Raw genomic sequence first — 15,818 nt, 5'->3', positions numbered from 1 at the left:
ATAGTGAAAGGGTTAGATGGGTACGCAAAATGGAAATCTCATTGGCACATATAAAAACTAGAGCCAGGCAGCACAAAAGATTTGCTTTGTCGTTCTGACTGTTTGTGTTGGAGGTAATATTCTTTTTAATTGTTGTTGTTGGTTAAATAGGTCTGTTTTTTTTTATTTATAGAGTGCAAAGAGAACACAATAAATAGGTCTGTTTTAGCTACTGATGACCGGCTTTAAGATTGCACATGTATACCAGCAACATTTCCGTCTGGTAGGGTGTCTCGCAAATTATCGTCTCCAACATCTCCAGTTCTTTTTTGTTTTAGTTGGGGGGCATTTAAGATGTTCTAAAATGAAAAGTGGCTTGATTTGTTAGTTTGCCTTTCACCGTCAGAGAGTGGGTGCCATTAGGCTTTGCTTTTCCATGTTGTATACTACTCATGTCGTGTTGCGTACATCTTATGTGAGTGGAGTTTACTTTTATGCATTCATTTCTTCACCAAGATCTTTGTGGTATTGAAAAGGAAACATCTGGATTATACTTAAACCACAGAGTACTCAGAATGTGTCTTTGTTGGTTTTGAAAGTTACGAGCTTCCGATCTGTGAGCGTGTGAGGTAAATATGAACGGTCTTGGATGCAAATTTAAAGGGAGACCAAACAATTGCCAAGCCTGCGGTACTGTTCTTGACCCGGGTATTTTCAAGGTGTGTGGGGGTGGGCGGATTTCTGGAGTGTTCCGTCTTAAAGATGTGATCTCTGTAAAATAAGTATTTACTTATTATTCTGGTGTCGCTGCCATATGTGTGCTAAACTCTGCCCTTTCCTAATTGTGCACAGGCCAGTTTGATCCCGCTTTCAAATGTTCTTGGGTTTGGTTTTCTTCCATTTTTATTAATTATTATTTATTGGAAACAAAGAATCTCTGGTTATTGCAGAATATAGTTTTTTTGGGGCACATAATTATGATAATAGTCCATGTGTCATTGTCATTTAATTCTTAGGATCTACCGTCTTAGAGCAATTTCTCTTGTTGGACAGCCTCCTCACTGAAATGTTGGGCAGTGATATAACACCTGCTGATCGTTACTGTTAAAGTTTTGTCACATTGCACAAAGTTTGAATATTGTAGTTGGGATGATGGCCAATTATCTGTGTTCAAATCCTTGAATTTAAGTATGGATTTAGGAGTGCCCCTCATCCTCCTATATCCTAGTAAAAAGCTGTTCACTAACATTGTCTCCATGGCATAGTTACCAAAGGTGTTGGGATTATTTGAATATATTGTGTGAGCTTGAAGACTGCCAAATATGAGTCATCGAGCCCGTGTCCTAAGGTTTATTAACTCTGTACAAAGGGCCATTTATGTTTGTCTCTCTGGTCATGCAGTGATTTAAAATAAGAAAAATGTCTTTCTATTTTGTTCTTTTTTTGAAGAATCTTTTATGTGGATTATTCTTTGGAGGTGTTATGGCCCAATTTTGTTTAATTGTAAACTTTGCAATGTGTGTGTTACATACCTTCCAAGTAGAATTGCTAGATCTACCACATATTCATGGACATATCGGCAATACATATTGATGGCCAGAACAAGGAGTACTGCCTACAGTATAGAATTAATATGCTACAGGCATGACATCCAGTCATTTATCACAGGGAAATCCAGAAACATATGAATAATACGTACTACCAATGGTCCTAGCCAGTCATACAACAGCATCCCCACCCGCCTCCCCCTAAATGGCTAGTGCCCCTTGTTTAAAGTATAGGGGCAATGGCGCAGCCATGGGAATTCAGTCTTTTACACATAAAGGCTTGTAATGGAATATGATCTTTTTTAAAACTAGTATATTCATCCACGCCCCTGGGCGAGTGGCACTTCACTACACGGAACACCTCGGTTCCGAATCTACCATGGGCACGACAAGGGTGCTCCTCTAGATTCCCCCCCCCCATTTTTTTTCTTTTTTTTTTTTTTTTCTTTCTCTCTCCTCCTCTCTCTCTTCCCTACCTCCCTCTGTTATTATGCTCTCCTTTCTACACCACTAGCTCTTTCCCTGACCCCACGCAAGAGTCTGTCCCCATTGCCCGTGCACACTTGTCTCAACAACAGTCTAATAGGAGGGTATGGTAGGCTGGGGCCTCGGGTGCTATGCGGATGCCCCGCTAAATCGTCGCTGCTCTCTACTATAGACTGAACCCACAGATTTTACCGCCCGCACGAGGACCCAATGGAAACCCACTATTCCTCAATCTATAGGATGACGAGCCCTCTCTCCAATTTATATCTTCAGGTTAGCCTTACCACAGACGTTCTAATAGCCCCTATCCGCTTCAAAGATACTCCTCGGCTGTACACAGCCATTATGATGACTGGCGTATCCTGAACATATACTACATAGTTACTACCTGGCTCACACAGGGATGATAAACTTACCCCTTCACATTCGACTATAAGAAGCAGATGTTTGCATATTTGCTACATGTACCGTAACGAAGTTAATGATGTTGCTACTGTACTACCTTCTAATTGTTAGTATTGTCTTGGCGTTCATTTCTTTATATTTATATGGCTGCTCCCGCCTGCGTGTCTGCGTGTCTCCTATTTTACTATCCTATCGCATTGTTATACATTTTCGGTGACACAAATAAAAGCCGTTTGAACTATTAAAACGAGTATATTTAGTATAATAGCCAATCTTCATTGCTGTTGGTCCTAACCCACTGTTTGGTTAGCTTTTACCTTTAATAAATATTGATAAGTGATATTTGGGTTATACTTGGGACATGGGCGACATATATTGCATATAGTTATGCAATGCATGCTGGGAGTTAGTTGGTTAATACATATGGTTGCCATATTCTCTATCTTTTCCTGAAGTCGTATCACTTATACTTATTGCTGGGAAGCACATGAAAGGTTTTTTTTTTTTTTTTTTTTTTTGTCCTGTGCTATGTAGACTTCAGAATCTGCTGTATGAAATGATGTAATCGGACAATGAGGAATCCTGCAGTAGCTACATTCTATATATTTCAGAGCAGCACTTGTGTTGCCTTTAGCATGAAAGTATGTGTTTCTTAGAAAACTTTGTGGACATGGCAAACCTATCCGTGGGCATTGTTACATGAATAATGTATGACTGCCATGAGATCAATGTGTGATACAGGGTCCTGTTTTAAGATGTGAGTTACGTGATCTGTCCACTAACGTTTTGTTCTTGCTGGTGTCTGCCATTCGCTGCCTTGGTCTGTTACATAAAGATCTATTGGTAAGGACACACCAGCTGTCTTGTGCCCCCGTACCCTCCCCTGTCCATTCACACTATTATGCTGTGTTTTATGACGAGTAAAATACAGGGATTTTTACATTTATTTTGTAAATATTTAATTTTTAATGCACACAACATTAAAGGGGCACTATAAGCACCCAGATCACTACAGCTCATTGGTCCCTTAACCCTGCAAAGGTAATTATTGCAGTTTTTAATTAAAACGTAATAATTCCCATTTGAGGGTTAACTCTGCCTCTAGTGGTTGTTCCTTCCTGGTCCTTGGGTGACTTTTGGTGTCTAACTATGCTGGATGTCCTCAGCATCATGTAAAACTCCATAGGAAAGCATTATACATGCTTTCCAGTGGGGGAAATACAGGTGCGGATGCAGCCATTGCCACGCATGTGCTTTAGATCTTACCCCGCAGTCTAAGTTCAGCAGGGGGAGGAGCAAAAGCTGAGCCTAAACTGGCGCTGGACTGGGGCGCAAGCGGGAGTGGGACATTATAGGGAGCTGCAGTGCCTGGAAAACATTTTGTCTTCATGGCACTATAGTTTCCCTTTAAGTGGCTTTCTCTAAGCTGTTAATGCTATTTACTTTAATATAATCTCTCTAAATGCGTGAAATTTTATGTCTTAAAACTATTTTTCAAATTCAATGAAATAACACGTCTGTTAACCATCATTTTGTAGTTTTGAACTGGTCTGAATGGTTTTCTGTTATGCTTTAAAGAGCTCTAACTAGTTAACTGATTACATCCCAAGCACGTTCACGCACACACTGAGGAAAAGACACAATAACAACTACAGGAAATCTTGCAATACTCAAATTATTGCCCTCACTGCACACATAATGTACAATCCAAACATACCACATGCTGCATACAAAACTTGGCTTTCTAGGGACACTCTAAGCCTGAGTTGAACACCCCTTTTTTTTTTTAACACATTACAGTTTAGCTTAGAATATATATTTTTTATTTTTTACATTTATTGCACGACTGCACTGTAAAGTGGCCAAACCCTCCAACAATTCTGCTTCCATTAAAATAGAGCAGCTTTTTACTTAAGGCACTCAATTAGCACCATTCTTGAAAATCATGAATTAAAATATTTGAACATAACATGTGGGTCTGGCAGGGTCCCTTTAACTGGAGTTCTGCTTTTCGAATATTTAGAAGCATTTCACCAATGTTCTTGGCTCAAGCTGGTGAGATCTGCAAAAGGAAATTCTCTTCTGGGTTTTAGTAATATGACCATCTGCTATTTTATTTTTCTATTCCAATCTGCTTGGCTGCATTTATATTGTAGCATTGCCCAAGTCTTCCGCTTACTCTAGGTAGCATTGTATATAGCGTTGGTAGTACCGAATTTGTAGCAGCAACAATATCGGATATGAAATATTAAGCTTTAACCTTTTTAATAAAGACTTTTTTTTCAGTACTTTTATCTTCTTTGTGTATTTGTCCAGCCGTGCTTGTTTAAACCTGTTCTGCATAACTGTTCACAGAAACATTAGTTATTTTATATTAGGGGGTTACTTTAACCACCACAACCATGCCAGCCCGCTGTAATGATTATGATGCTAGGAGTACCCTGACACAGGTCCCTGGTAATTGGACAATCCATTTTGCAATGGTTTGCCCTCTTACCTGGGTCCTGCCTGGCACTGGGTCTCCACTCTATGCAGGATTACGGCAGTCCACTTCTGCAAAGCTGTAGAAGCTGGGTGCCATTTCTTCCATTTGTTCATTGGCTTAGTGTTGGCTGACAACTCTCAGCCAATGAATGAGCATCTGTGCACAGAAATATGCCCAGAAATGACATTAGTCAGCCCAGAACTCTAGTTTCTGGCTGGCTGACAACACCCCAGTGATGCTACTGGTGGTGGAGTTTAATATCTAGCACAGGAGGGGTTACACTCCACATGTGCAGCATTTCATAGTGAAACTCTTTACCAAACTCCAGGCACCAGGACCACATCAAACCACTGAAGTGGTTATGGTGTCTGGATTGTCCCTTTTAACAACATTATACACAACACATTAAATCAATCTGGTGAATGTGTTGTAAATTATTTGAAAATTTTGTGTTAAACCTTATGATGCAGGATTTGTTGTTAAGAATCTGGTTTTGGTTGCAATGACAGTTTGGTATGCACTGCACACTAATAAAGCTAATGAATTTATGTGACATCCGGTCCAGGTGAACTATATTATTTCCACTAATTTCAGATGACCTGCCCAGTGTTTATTTCTTTCAATACTGCCGCCATATTATGTTCCATTATGAGTATACAGGATGTGAATTGGGGAATTGGAAGTATGAGCAGTTTAATAAGGCTTCCTGCATTCTTACCACTTCATCAAATTTTGTAGCAGGTTTTTGTGCAACATTGAATAAAACGTGTTTAGAACCGTGATATTCATGAGATGCATTGATTCATGCAGTGAGGTGTCTCTTGGCGTGCATGTGCAATAGCCTCCAAATGATTTCCTATGGGAAAGCATTAAATCATCACAATTGATCTCCACCATGGAGGTGGTGCAAGGCAGAGCAAGTTGTGGTGAGGCCGGCGTGACGTGGGAGAAAAGGTGAGTAAAATAAAAATTTTTACTACACAAAATGGTGGCCGAACACCTAAATAGAGATCTAATCGCTTTTGCACCAGGGGCTATTGCAACATACGCACGCTGCCTAATATCAATTCTGTGCAAACATGACATCGGTTGTCAGTCCTCACAGCACGCTGACATTAAATATGATCTGCTTCTCACTTGCAGGCAGTGCACCTGCAAGGGCTTTAAATCCACTCGCTCCCCTCCCCTTGCAGGCTCAGATTGCATGCGCACTGAGCTGGTGAGAGGATCCAATCAGAAGCATTGGTAATGCCAAAAGACATAGCTGGCGCTCTGAAATCTTCCTTGTGCTGGTTTTCAGTTAAGCCATTTATTTGCAGTTTTTTTTTTTTTTTTTTTAACAAAATGTAGGGGTGTGCCTAATGAATGGTAAGAAAAAAAAATGTTGAACCACTTCCCCACCCCAAAAAGTCAGTCATTTGCTTCACTCATCCATGCCAGAAAGAATTTACACCTGTTTGTTCCTATAACAAAATAATGTGCATGTTCACTCCCTAAACTGATACCCAAATAAATAGTGGGTTCTAATGATTGACGAAGCTTAATTGTTACTCATGGAGTTAACGAGACATCTGAAAGAACAATGTCAGACCTACTGACAGGCCCTGTATATCTTAATTTTTTTGTTTTTGATGCACCACCATATTCCATAACACATCCAATACATGCTCTGGAACAAGCCTCGAATTTAGCCTTTTATACTGTAAGGATTAGTTCTGCATTTAGTTCCTGCACTGCATGTTTTCCAATGTGATAAAATCCCCACCAGAATCTAAAGCTTGGTTACCTTGGTGATGTACGCCATCGTACATTTTATGTTTAGGCGTGAAAGCCACACAGTGCAACATTTTTATTTCTCACTTAGGTATGATCATCTTAAAAAAAAAATGAATAGTAGATGGCACATTTTACACCGTACATTGAGCCTACACATACAAATCGTTAACAATGTGAATTTCTTTTAGCCCAGTCAATACAGCGGATATTCATGGAATTTAACAGTAAAATTAAATAAAATATATTTGCTGCTTAGGCAAACTTTAAAGGCAAAAAGTCTGTGAATTTTTTATTTTTTCCCCGTTTAACAAATGTTTAAAAGTTGAATGTATGTATTAATATAGTATGGATAATGAATGTCCTGTGCAAACTTGGGTATTCTTATAGGGCAATTGGGTTAGGTAGGATTTGACCTGGCACTGTGGCATGTTTATGTCATTAAAGATTGTCACGCAGTACTTGCCTTATCTCAATCGCTTCCTCTTGTCTTCCCGTTTCCTACTCCTACACTTTTTTTTCCATTTATTTCTAACTAAAAACACAACACGATGTAGGGTGCTACTTTATCTATGTATATATGCTCCGCCTGACTTTTAGACTCTGCACGGAACAGTGTCAATCCCGACAGCCATTACCAATGACGGCTGCAGGGGATTGACTTTGTCTATGGAGGGTCTCGCAGGATCCTCCATAGGACTTCATTGCTGCACTCTCTAGCATGCGCAAGAGTACAGCAGTGATGTCTGCTCCTGGTGCTGAAGAGGATCCGCTCGACGAGGATAGTGGTGCCCACGAGGGACAGGTTCAGGCAAGTAGAACTCGCCTTTCACTATGCCACTGCCACCAGTGGTGATGTCGTTGTCAGGGGAATCATTGACATACGTGTTTATTTGTGTGCACAGGAAACTGTAGAAATGGGTAAATTCTGCCAGACTTTTGAAATGGATACGAAGTTTCATCATACATGGGAAATGGAGGAAATATATATATATATAACATGGGGGGATGGTTGCACTCACCTAAACATGCTTAAATGGGGTGCTGCTGGGGGCCATATTATACAATAAACAATACACAAGATCCAGCGCACTCTCCTATCTACTAAACAGCAACTTCAATGTTGAGAGATTTTATTAGTTTGTAAAAGTTTTTTTTAAAAACACCTAATCTAGGCAAAAAAAATGGGGATTTATTTACATTATATGATCATACATTGCATAAGCCTGCCACAACGTCAATGTACCCCATCTTTGGCAGGTCCTACTCTCACAGTCTGTCTGCTCTTATGAGATTAACCACTTACTTGGGAAAAAATTCCATCTGAGGCTCTCTGCAGTACAAGGCTAAATAGGGACCTGAGATGAGGCACCTGTAACAGGGAGGGGTGCAAAACCAAGGAGTTGGTTACAGGTGCCTCATCTCAGGTCCCTATTTAGCCTTGTACTGCAGAGAGCCTCAGATGGAATTTTTTCCCAAGTAAGTGGGTTAATCTCATAAGAGCAGACATTAGACTGTGAGAGTAGGACCTGCCAAAGATGGGGTACATTGACGTTGTGGCAGGCTTATGCAATGTATGATCATATAATGTAACTAAATCCCCATTTTTTTTTTGCCTAGATTAGGTGTTTTTAAAAAAAACTTTTACAAACTAATAAAATCTCTCAACATTGAAGTTGCTGTTTAGTAGATAGGAGAGTGTGCTGGATCTTGTGTATTGTTGTGTGTGTATATATATATATAAAAGATACTTTTTTTTTTTTTTTTTTTTTTTTTTTTTTATGAAATACCTAAACGCTCATAAAAGTTGGTTAGAGTGATCCAATAAACTCTGAATTTATCAAATTAAAACTGATTGGAAAAACTAAGGCAAAAATCGTTCATCTTGAAAAGTTCTCAAACTATTTTTGTTAGGGATGTACCGAAATTTCGGCTGCTGACATTTTCGGCCGAAAATGGGCCTATGCCGTTTTGGCCGAAAACTGGTCAAATTTGCAGAAATTAAAATAACAAAAAAACTTTTTTTTTCAAGTGTTTTTTGGCATGTGAGGGGTAAAGAACACTATGGGACAGGGGAGGAGGGGGGAGAAAAGAACATTAAAAAACAGGGAGGGGAGAGGAATATTAAGCGGGGGGGGGGGGGCACTAAAGGAGAAGGGAAGTTTTTCATATTAGATTAATTAAAAAGTGTTATATTAATAAAAATTTATAGGGAAAAAAACCTTATATTAAATAATTTGGGGAAAAAAGTCGGTTTTAGTTTTCGGCCCAGAATTTTCATTTCGGTGCATCCCTAATTTTTGTCATTTGGATTAAATTTGCAAAAATGTGGCTTTTAGTGAATGACCCGTGTGCTTAATGATCTGTTCAGAAATACTCTGATCTCCGATATGATCGCTGCTGTTTGACAGCTTTGTCGCTGTAGTAGTTTTGGTCTACTTTGCCCATCATGCTCAGCCTAAGGCTTTCTCTCGTTGCATTAAGGACATGCTGTCAATTTAAGAACGCAAACAGACTAAATTGCATCGGTGATCTGCAAAATACTAAAATATTGAAGGTGCAGTTTAATATCCACCTTATTTGTGGAAGGATTGTTACTTTAACTCTTCAGTCTCTTTGCGTGGTCCCTGCTTTCCTTTTTTTGCCTTTTTGATGTAAGCCATGCAATTCCTATGTTTTAAAGGCTTAAAGTCCTAGATGTGTGCAGTGCAATCCTCCTGCAGCGTTGATTGGTATACGGCTCTGTTATTGCTGCTGCAAGCGATGTGCTGAGTGGGTGAAGTCAGAAAGGAGGAAGGTCCCTCTCTCTGCTTCCAAACACTGCATAGCTCTCACGTTCTCCCCACTACATCCCTGACACAAGCTGGCTGAGTCAGGCTTGAGATTCACACTGCGCTATAGGCAGAGATGGCCCAGTTCAGAATACTAGACTGCATGCTCAACCCAAACTGGAGTTTGATCTGCAATCTGTACTGCGCTTGGAGCAATCAGGTTTGTACATGATGCTGTTTGCTGGAGTACATGGCAAATCTTATTAATGACCTTCAGATTTTAGATTGACTCCTAATGAGGGAGACGTACCTGCCGGGATACTTTCTTAAACAACCAGGTGCCGTGTTTGCATGCTTTTGGGTTCTATTCTTTCACGTAATAAGTAAGTTAAGAGGTTTATTTTTTTTAACACAATTATTCAAGATATTGTGTGTACCCCCTCCTTCCAATACGCACTATATTATAACCATATCTATCTGCAGGAGTTTAAATAGCATTTTCTTTAACCCTACCAGTGACAGGTGGCTTGGCGGAACCCACCACTTCAAAGTACTGATATATGGATATTTGTAAAAATGTTCCTTCATTAAGGACTCGGGCATAGTCTTAGTAGAGGGAGTTATTGTTTACTGGTCCTCTACATCCGTTCTGCCTTTTTATATGCTGTCGAATTTTCTTTTTGTTTGTTTTTGTCTTGTTTATAAACTGTATCTATGATAAAGATGTCTTGGTGACTTATCTGGGCTTCTTTCAGTCTTACCAGGTTTATTGTGACGCCACCTAGCCTGCTGCATTGTTAAAGTACATCTTTTCTATCTATACAGTTTTATTTAGGGGGAGTACATCTTTTAGGTTTTTCGCAAGGACCATTGCGAAATTAAGTGGGGGTGTGTGGCACGATATTCAAGATGAACTTTGTGTTTCTTTAACTGTACATCTTAACCATCAAGAGGAACAGAAGCTGGAGTGTAACATGGGATTGCTGCACGGAGGGGTAGTTTATGAACAATCTTCTTTAATAGTGTCGTCAAGTCTGGTGATGAAAATTGCCTTTTATTTTGTGTGTGTGATTATTCAGCTGCCAATTGCAAGTTTTAGGTATAGGTTGTGCAGACAGATGTTTTTCACTTCTGCTGTGTCTCCTACCTACAGCTTTGCTAGTGGCAAAAGGCCAAAGGCTTTGGGTGACTTTATGGTCTGATTTGTTAATAGAGAATTTTTAGAAAGCACTATTGGAATGCATGTTAATGCAGAAGTTTGCCACGGTGAATTATGGATGAAATCACAGCTAAATATTGTCCTGTTAACTTGAATAACATCTTTTGCAGGTCAATGTGTAATTTAAATAGGAAGCCCTTCGACCACAGACATCTAGTGTAAGCTTTGCATTAACGAGGTTGCATGCTATTGGTATTTTCTATTGAGAATCTTTACATTTGGTCTGGAGATCTTGCATACATTATAAAAAGTCGAAGTGGCTTGGAAATGCCTTTATGCAAACGTCACTGTAAACACCCCAGGTTTGTGTTTTTTAATTTCTTTTTTTCCTTTGCACATTTCTACAGCTACAAAAAAATCAGGCAGGGAAACTCAATGTTTCATTGTCAGCTGAAACGATGTGATTCTCCATTCAGGCATTGATCCAGGTTCTGTGAATTTTAAGCAAACCGTTGGTACACCCATAGATCTCTGCATTGATGCTGTGACCCTCCGAACATTGAGATCTTTAAAGGTCTGTACAGTGCTTCTTGTTACTCAAAACTCCCATTAGTGCACCCGGAAGAGAATGGTTATTCACGTTGTATTCTCCAATGTTTCCATGAATGTGTCTAAGGGACTGGTGGTTTAAAGTGAAAATATCAATGGCCTGTAACCCCGTTAATGTAAAGCCAACAGAATACTGGTAGTTTGTGGTGGAACGCTTTCCCGTTTACATATTGCACGCAAATTTATTATTTTTCTTGTAAAAAGTCATTAAAGATTTGTTTTAATTTGTGGAACCAGCTGAACTTTTCATATATCAATGATATTGATTTTAAATGAGCTTTCATTTCTAACTGTACATTATATATCTTTGTGGGCCTTCTGCCATGTCTTTTTATTTTTGTGTTAAAACCATTATGGCTATAAACTGCTTATTCATCCACTATCTTTCAATAAACCGACTGCTTCCATCGCTCTTGTATCCAGGAAGCCATTAGGTAGCATTAAGAAGACCAAAGCTTTTAGAGGAATAAGTTGCTCTTAATGTCTGCATGTGGTTGAGTATTACAGCTTAAGAACAGTTTAAAGGAACCCTATAAGGTGAGGAACACAAACATGTATTCCTGATCCAATAATGTTTAACCCACCATTTATGTGGCTTCCCCCTTAAAAGCAATTAAAACTTGCCTTACTTCCAGCTCTGTGTGGGTCTGCTGGTGCTAGCTCCGCCCCCTGGTGACATCATCTGAATTGCCGATTTTTAGCCAATATAATGCTTTACCATGGCTGAAATCGGCAAGAGGGCAGGGCCAAACACTGTTTTGGTCAATCAGCACCTCATCATAGCTATGCATTGAATCAGTGCATCTCTGAGGAAAATTCAGCGTCCCCATGCAGACTCTGGAGACTCTAAACGGCACTGCTGCTACTGTGCAGCACTGAGCCAGGTGTCCCTAGGGGCAATGTAAACACTGCCTTTTCTCTGAAAAGGCAGTGTTTGCATAAAAATGCCTAAAGGCAATGATTATACTCACCAGAAGCTGTAATTGTTCTGGTGACTATAGTGTCCCTTTAAAGTAATACCTGTGGCTGTTTTACACCAAGTCCCCCCACACCTTTTTTTTTTTTTTTACACCATAATCTTCATTATAAAGTACAGCAAATTGACAACTTACCCATTGGAGGCAGCTATGATAAATCATTTGTCCTCCTGAAGCTAAAAAATATAAATATACAAGTCCAAAGTTACTAGCGAAATCTTCTTGCCACTGTTAGCTTGGAAGGTCCATGGCACACTTATCAGCGGGGAAGGAACATTTTGAATTAAATAAAAACTGTAGAACGAACTGCTCAAAGGAAACATTTCTCCTATATTTTTTTTTTTTTTAATTTTTGCTCTATCTCTTCCTTCCAGTTTCTGAGCATTATCTCAACTGGAGGTTTTTCAGAAGTTGCTAGGCTTATTTTAGTACTTATTTAATATTGAGTACTATTTGAAGAAGTCAATGTTAGGGTCACTTGTTTCAGGGATGCTTCACTTGGATAATTTGTTTGGTACCAGGTGATGAGACCACTCATGTAAGGCACAACCTATTCTCTCAAGTGGTCCATGAAATGTGGATTTTAATGGACCCCTCTCATGTTCGTATGTGTGTCTGTCTGCAGTTTTTCAGGACCACACATTGAGAATGCATCTTGAAGGGGTCACGTTGACCCTATAGATCAGTGATAAGCAAGCCTAGGCAATTCTAGCCATAATACTTGTTAGACCGCCTGGTCACCGTTGACTAGTACATGATTCCCAGCAATCACCTTCTTCTAAAGGACCTCTCGTAACTGGACTGAATACCCTCCCTACAGTGTCCCAGACTTAGGAGAGCCTAATCCACTACTCAGAGAGCCATGGGACCATCAGGAAGCTCTTACAGACAGTGGGCAGCTGACCGTGAGCTACCCAAGAATCTCCTCGAACTATAGATCAGATCGCGGGGTAACCTTGGTCGGGTCAAACTTCATCCATGTAGATCTTGGCTCCAGTATCACCAAACAGGGCGCTAAATGAAGGGATGACAGAGGTGGTGGCCATACATCCAAAGACATCAGTTGTGACAGGAATCTTCCACTCAGTACTCTGGAAGTCTGCCCAGGTAGGAGGATGCCTGCCGCCCTGGTCAAAATTATCCTTGGGACTATTTGGGCAAGACACCTCTTATCTGTGAGTTTTTTCGACGAAGCTCTTTCCTAGGAGGGAGCTTTCCGGGAGTGACAAATATTTGGAGATATTGGTAGGGAACGTTATTGTTAGGCGCCCAGGTGTCTGATTGCTAATAAAGTTATCTTGTCCGACCAAGTTATGTCTCAGCCACTATTGTGCCAGGATTGTGAAATATGTAGCACAATGCTTTGTTCTGTTGATGACCCCCTGTTGGGGACTTCTTTATAAAAAGGTGACTGTCGCTCAATAAAGTGTGTTGTACCCTACATCAAGTCTCGGCTGATAAGGTGGCGGGTGGAGCTATAATCACTCCGGGGATTTCACGAAGGGGAAAGTGAATTCCTGGTGGCGATACTCCGGATATCTTTGAAAGGTCTGCCATAATACGGGCAAAGCATCATGGGAGATGTAGTCCACAACATCAGGAGTGCTGAAGGTTGATTACCCCTGCTCCAGATAGTTACATAGCACAGTTAGATGTGGTGTTTTCAATATAATCCGCACTCTGCTAACAGGATTACATTTCTTAAATTGCTATAGGCATTTTACAGAATAGAGATGAATGTCACGAGATGCTCTCTGTACGGCTAAAGATAACTTTAAAAAGTCAAAGTATAGATGGTTTTGACTTCTGTTGAGAGTAGTTGAAAATTTTGTTTGTTTTAATGCATGCTGGTATTTGTGCTTTCAGAAACATCAAAATAACCACAACAACCTAGAATAAACAAAAAGCTCACGAGTCTCAATGGAAACATTGCTTTTGATGTGTTTTTTTTCTTCTTTCATTTGGGGAACTTGTATGAAAATTCTTGCATTTTTGTTGTCCGCATCTTGCGTGCTATTCTGTAACTGGTGCACCAATCTTGCGAGAAACATGGTAGAATTACCCCCTGTGATTTCCAGAGATTTCCTTTGTCCGTGTGTCATTCAGTAACAATCTGGAAGTAGGTGTTTTTTTTTTTTTTTTTTTCACAGGTGCTTCTCTGTTGCAGAATATTTTACTGAAATTTCCTCCAGATCTATAACCTGCAGACGGGAGCATTTAAAGTGTCCCTAACCATTTCATTACAGAAATAATATAAAACAATTATATTTTCATCTAACCAAACTCTATCTTGATGATTTGAGATAGATATATAGATATAGATATATAGATATAGATATATATAGGAAACATGGGGGGATGGTTGCACTCACCTAAACATGCTTAAATGGGGTGCTGCTGGGGGCCATATTATACAATACACAAGATCCAGCGCACTCTCCTATCCACTAAACAGCAACTTCAATGTTGACAGATTTTATTAGTTTGTAAAAGTTTTTTTTTTAAAACACCTAATCTAGGCAAAAACATGGGGATTTAGTTACATTATATGATCATACATTGCTTAAGCCTGCCACAACGTCAATGTACCCCATCTTTGGCAGGTCCTACTCTCACAGTCTAATGTCTGCTCTTATGAGATTAACCACTTACTTGGGAAAAAATTCCATCTGAGGCTCTCTGCAGTACAAGGCTAAATAGGGACCTGAGATGAGGCACCTGTAACAGGGAGGGGTGCAAAACCAAGGAGTTGGCTAGACTCCCAAATATATATAGGAAACATGGGGGGATGGTTGCACTCACCTATATATATATATATATATATATATATATATATATATATATATATATATATATATATATATATATATATATATAGTTTTATTGTGGAAGAAGCCATCTTAGAATTGTATCCCAGTTTCCAAACACGCCGTAAAAGTTATGGCTAAAAAAAAAAGCTTAGAGTGTGATGTTGGCAGCCTTTCAGAATCTGCGACTTGCCAAGTGGCTTCCAACGTTCTACTTTGAAGGATTAGGTTCTTTGTATTCTGGTGCCGTGCACCAAACATGCTCAAGGAAAAGGATAGATCACATAGAAATTAACACAAAAAAAAAATAGTCTCGGTAACTGCTCGATTTGTTTACACCGTTCTAAATACATAGGTAGGTCCCGAATGCATTTATTTAAGCTGTTTGGTTCTATGCATATAGCTGAAACGACTTGATCTTTAGTCCATTGCCGTATTAGTCCAATAATTTAGAAAGCTCGTCACTGCAAACTTTCTAGTTCAATAAAAAGAAAAATGTATTAAGACACTGCAATACCTCATTATATTGCATTTTAAAATATTATTCATAGTTTTACAAATGGACCTCAAAACGTTAATTTAAGAGTCAGTATTGTTTGGTCTCTTACTCATTTGAAACAAAAATGTCTTCTGTTAAATGTGAAGGCAAAGGACAGGCTTAAAATGTGGAATTAAAGGGAGCTATGGACTGTTGCTGGAAATCGGGTTGGCTGACAGGTGTGCTTCTACTGCTTAGTTTGACGTGTGCTATTTGAGATCTGACAAGTATTTCATCCTGTGCTAATGTGTTTAAACTTGTAGCTGTCACGTGTGCCGGGAT

At 39.5% G+C, this 15,818-nt stretch overlaps 1 protein-coding gene across 5 annotated transcripts in view; it reads left to right on the top strand.

Annotated features, from left to right (window-relative positions):
• ARHGAP21 (Rho GTPase activating protein 21) overlaps positions 1 to 15,818 on the top strand; it is a 121,227-nt gene that overhangs the window by 17,815 nt on the left and 87,594 nt on the right. For 3 of the 5 annotated variants that reach the window (XM_063452562.1, XM_063452560.1, XM_063452556.1), the window contains exon 1: positions 9,523 to 9,666. The exons of 1 other annotated variant lie outside the window; for it this stretch is intronic. In XM_063452562.1, the coding sequence (XP_063308632.1) occupies positions 9,583 to 9,666 (84 nt within the window). In that variant the 5' untranslated portion in view covers positions 9,523 to 9,582. Of the gene's footprint in view, positions 1 to 9,521; positions 9,667 to 15,818 lie in introns of those variants that run through there. One more of the 5 variants, XM_063452558.1, reaches the window with a different exon arrangement.

The sequence above is a fragment of the Pelobates fuscus genome, chromosome 4, assembly GCF_036172605.1.
Source record: "Pelobates fuscus isolate aPelFus1 chromosome 4, aPelFus1.pri, whole genome shotgun sequence".
NCBI lineage: Eukaryota > Metazoa > Chordata > Amphibia > Anura > Pelobatidae > Pelobates > Pelobates fuscus.
The sequence above is the reverse complement of the archived record's forward strand: the minus strand, read 5'-3'. Positions and strand labels throughout refer to the sequence as shown.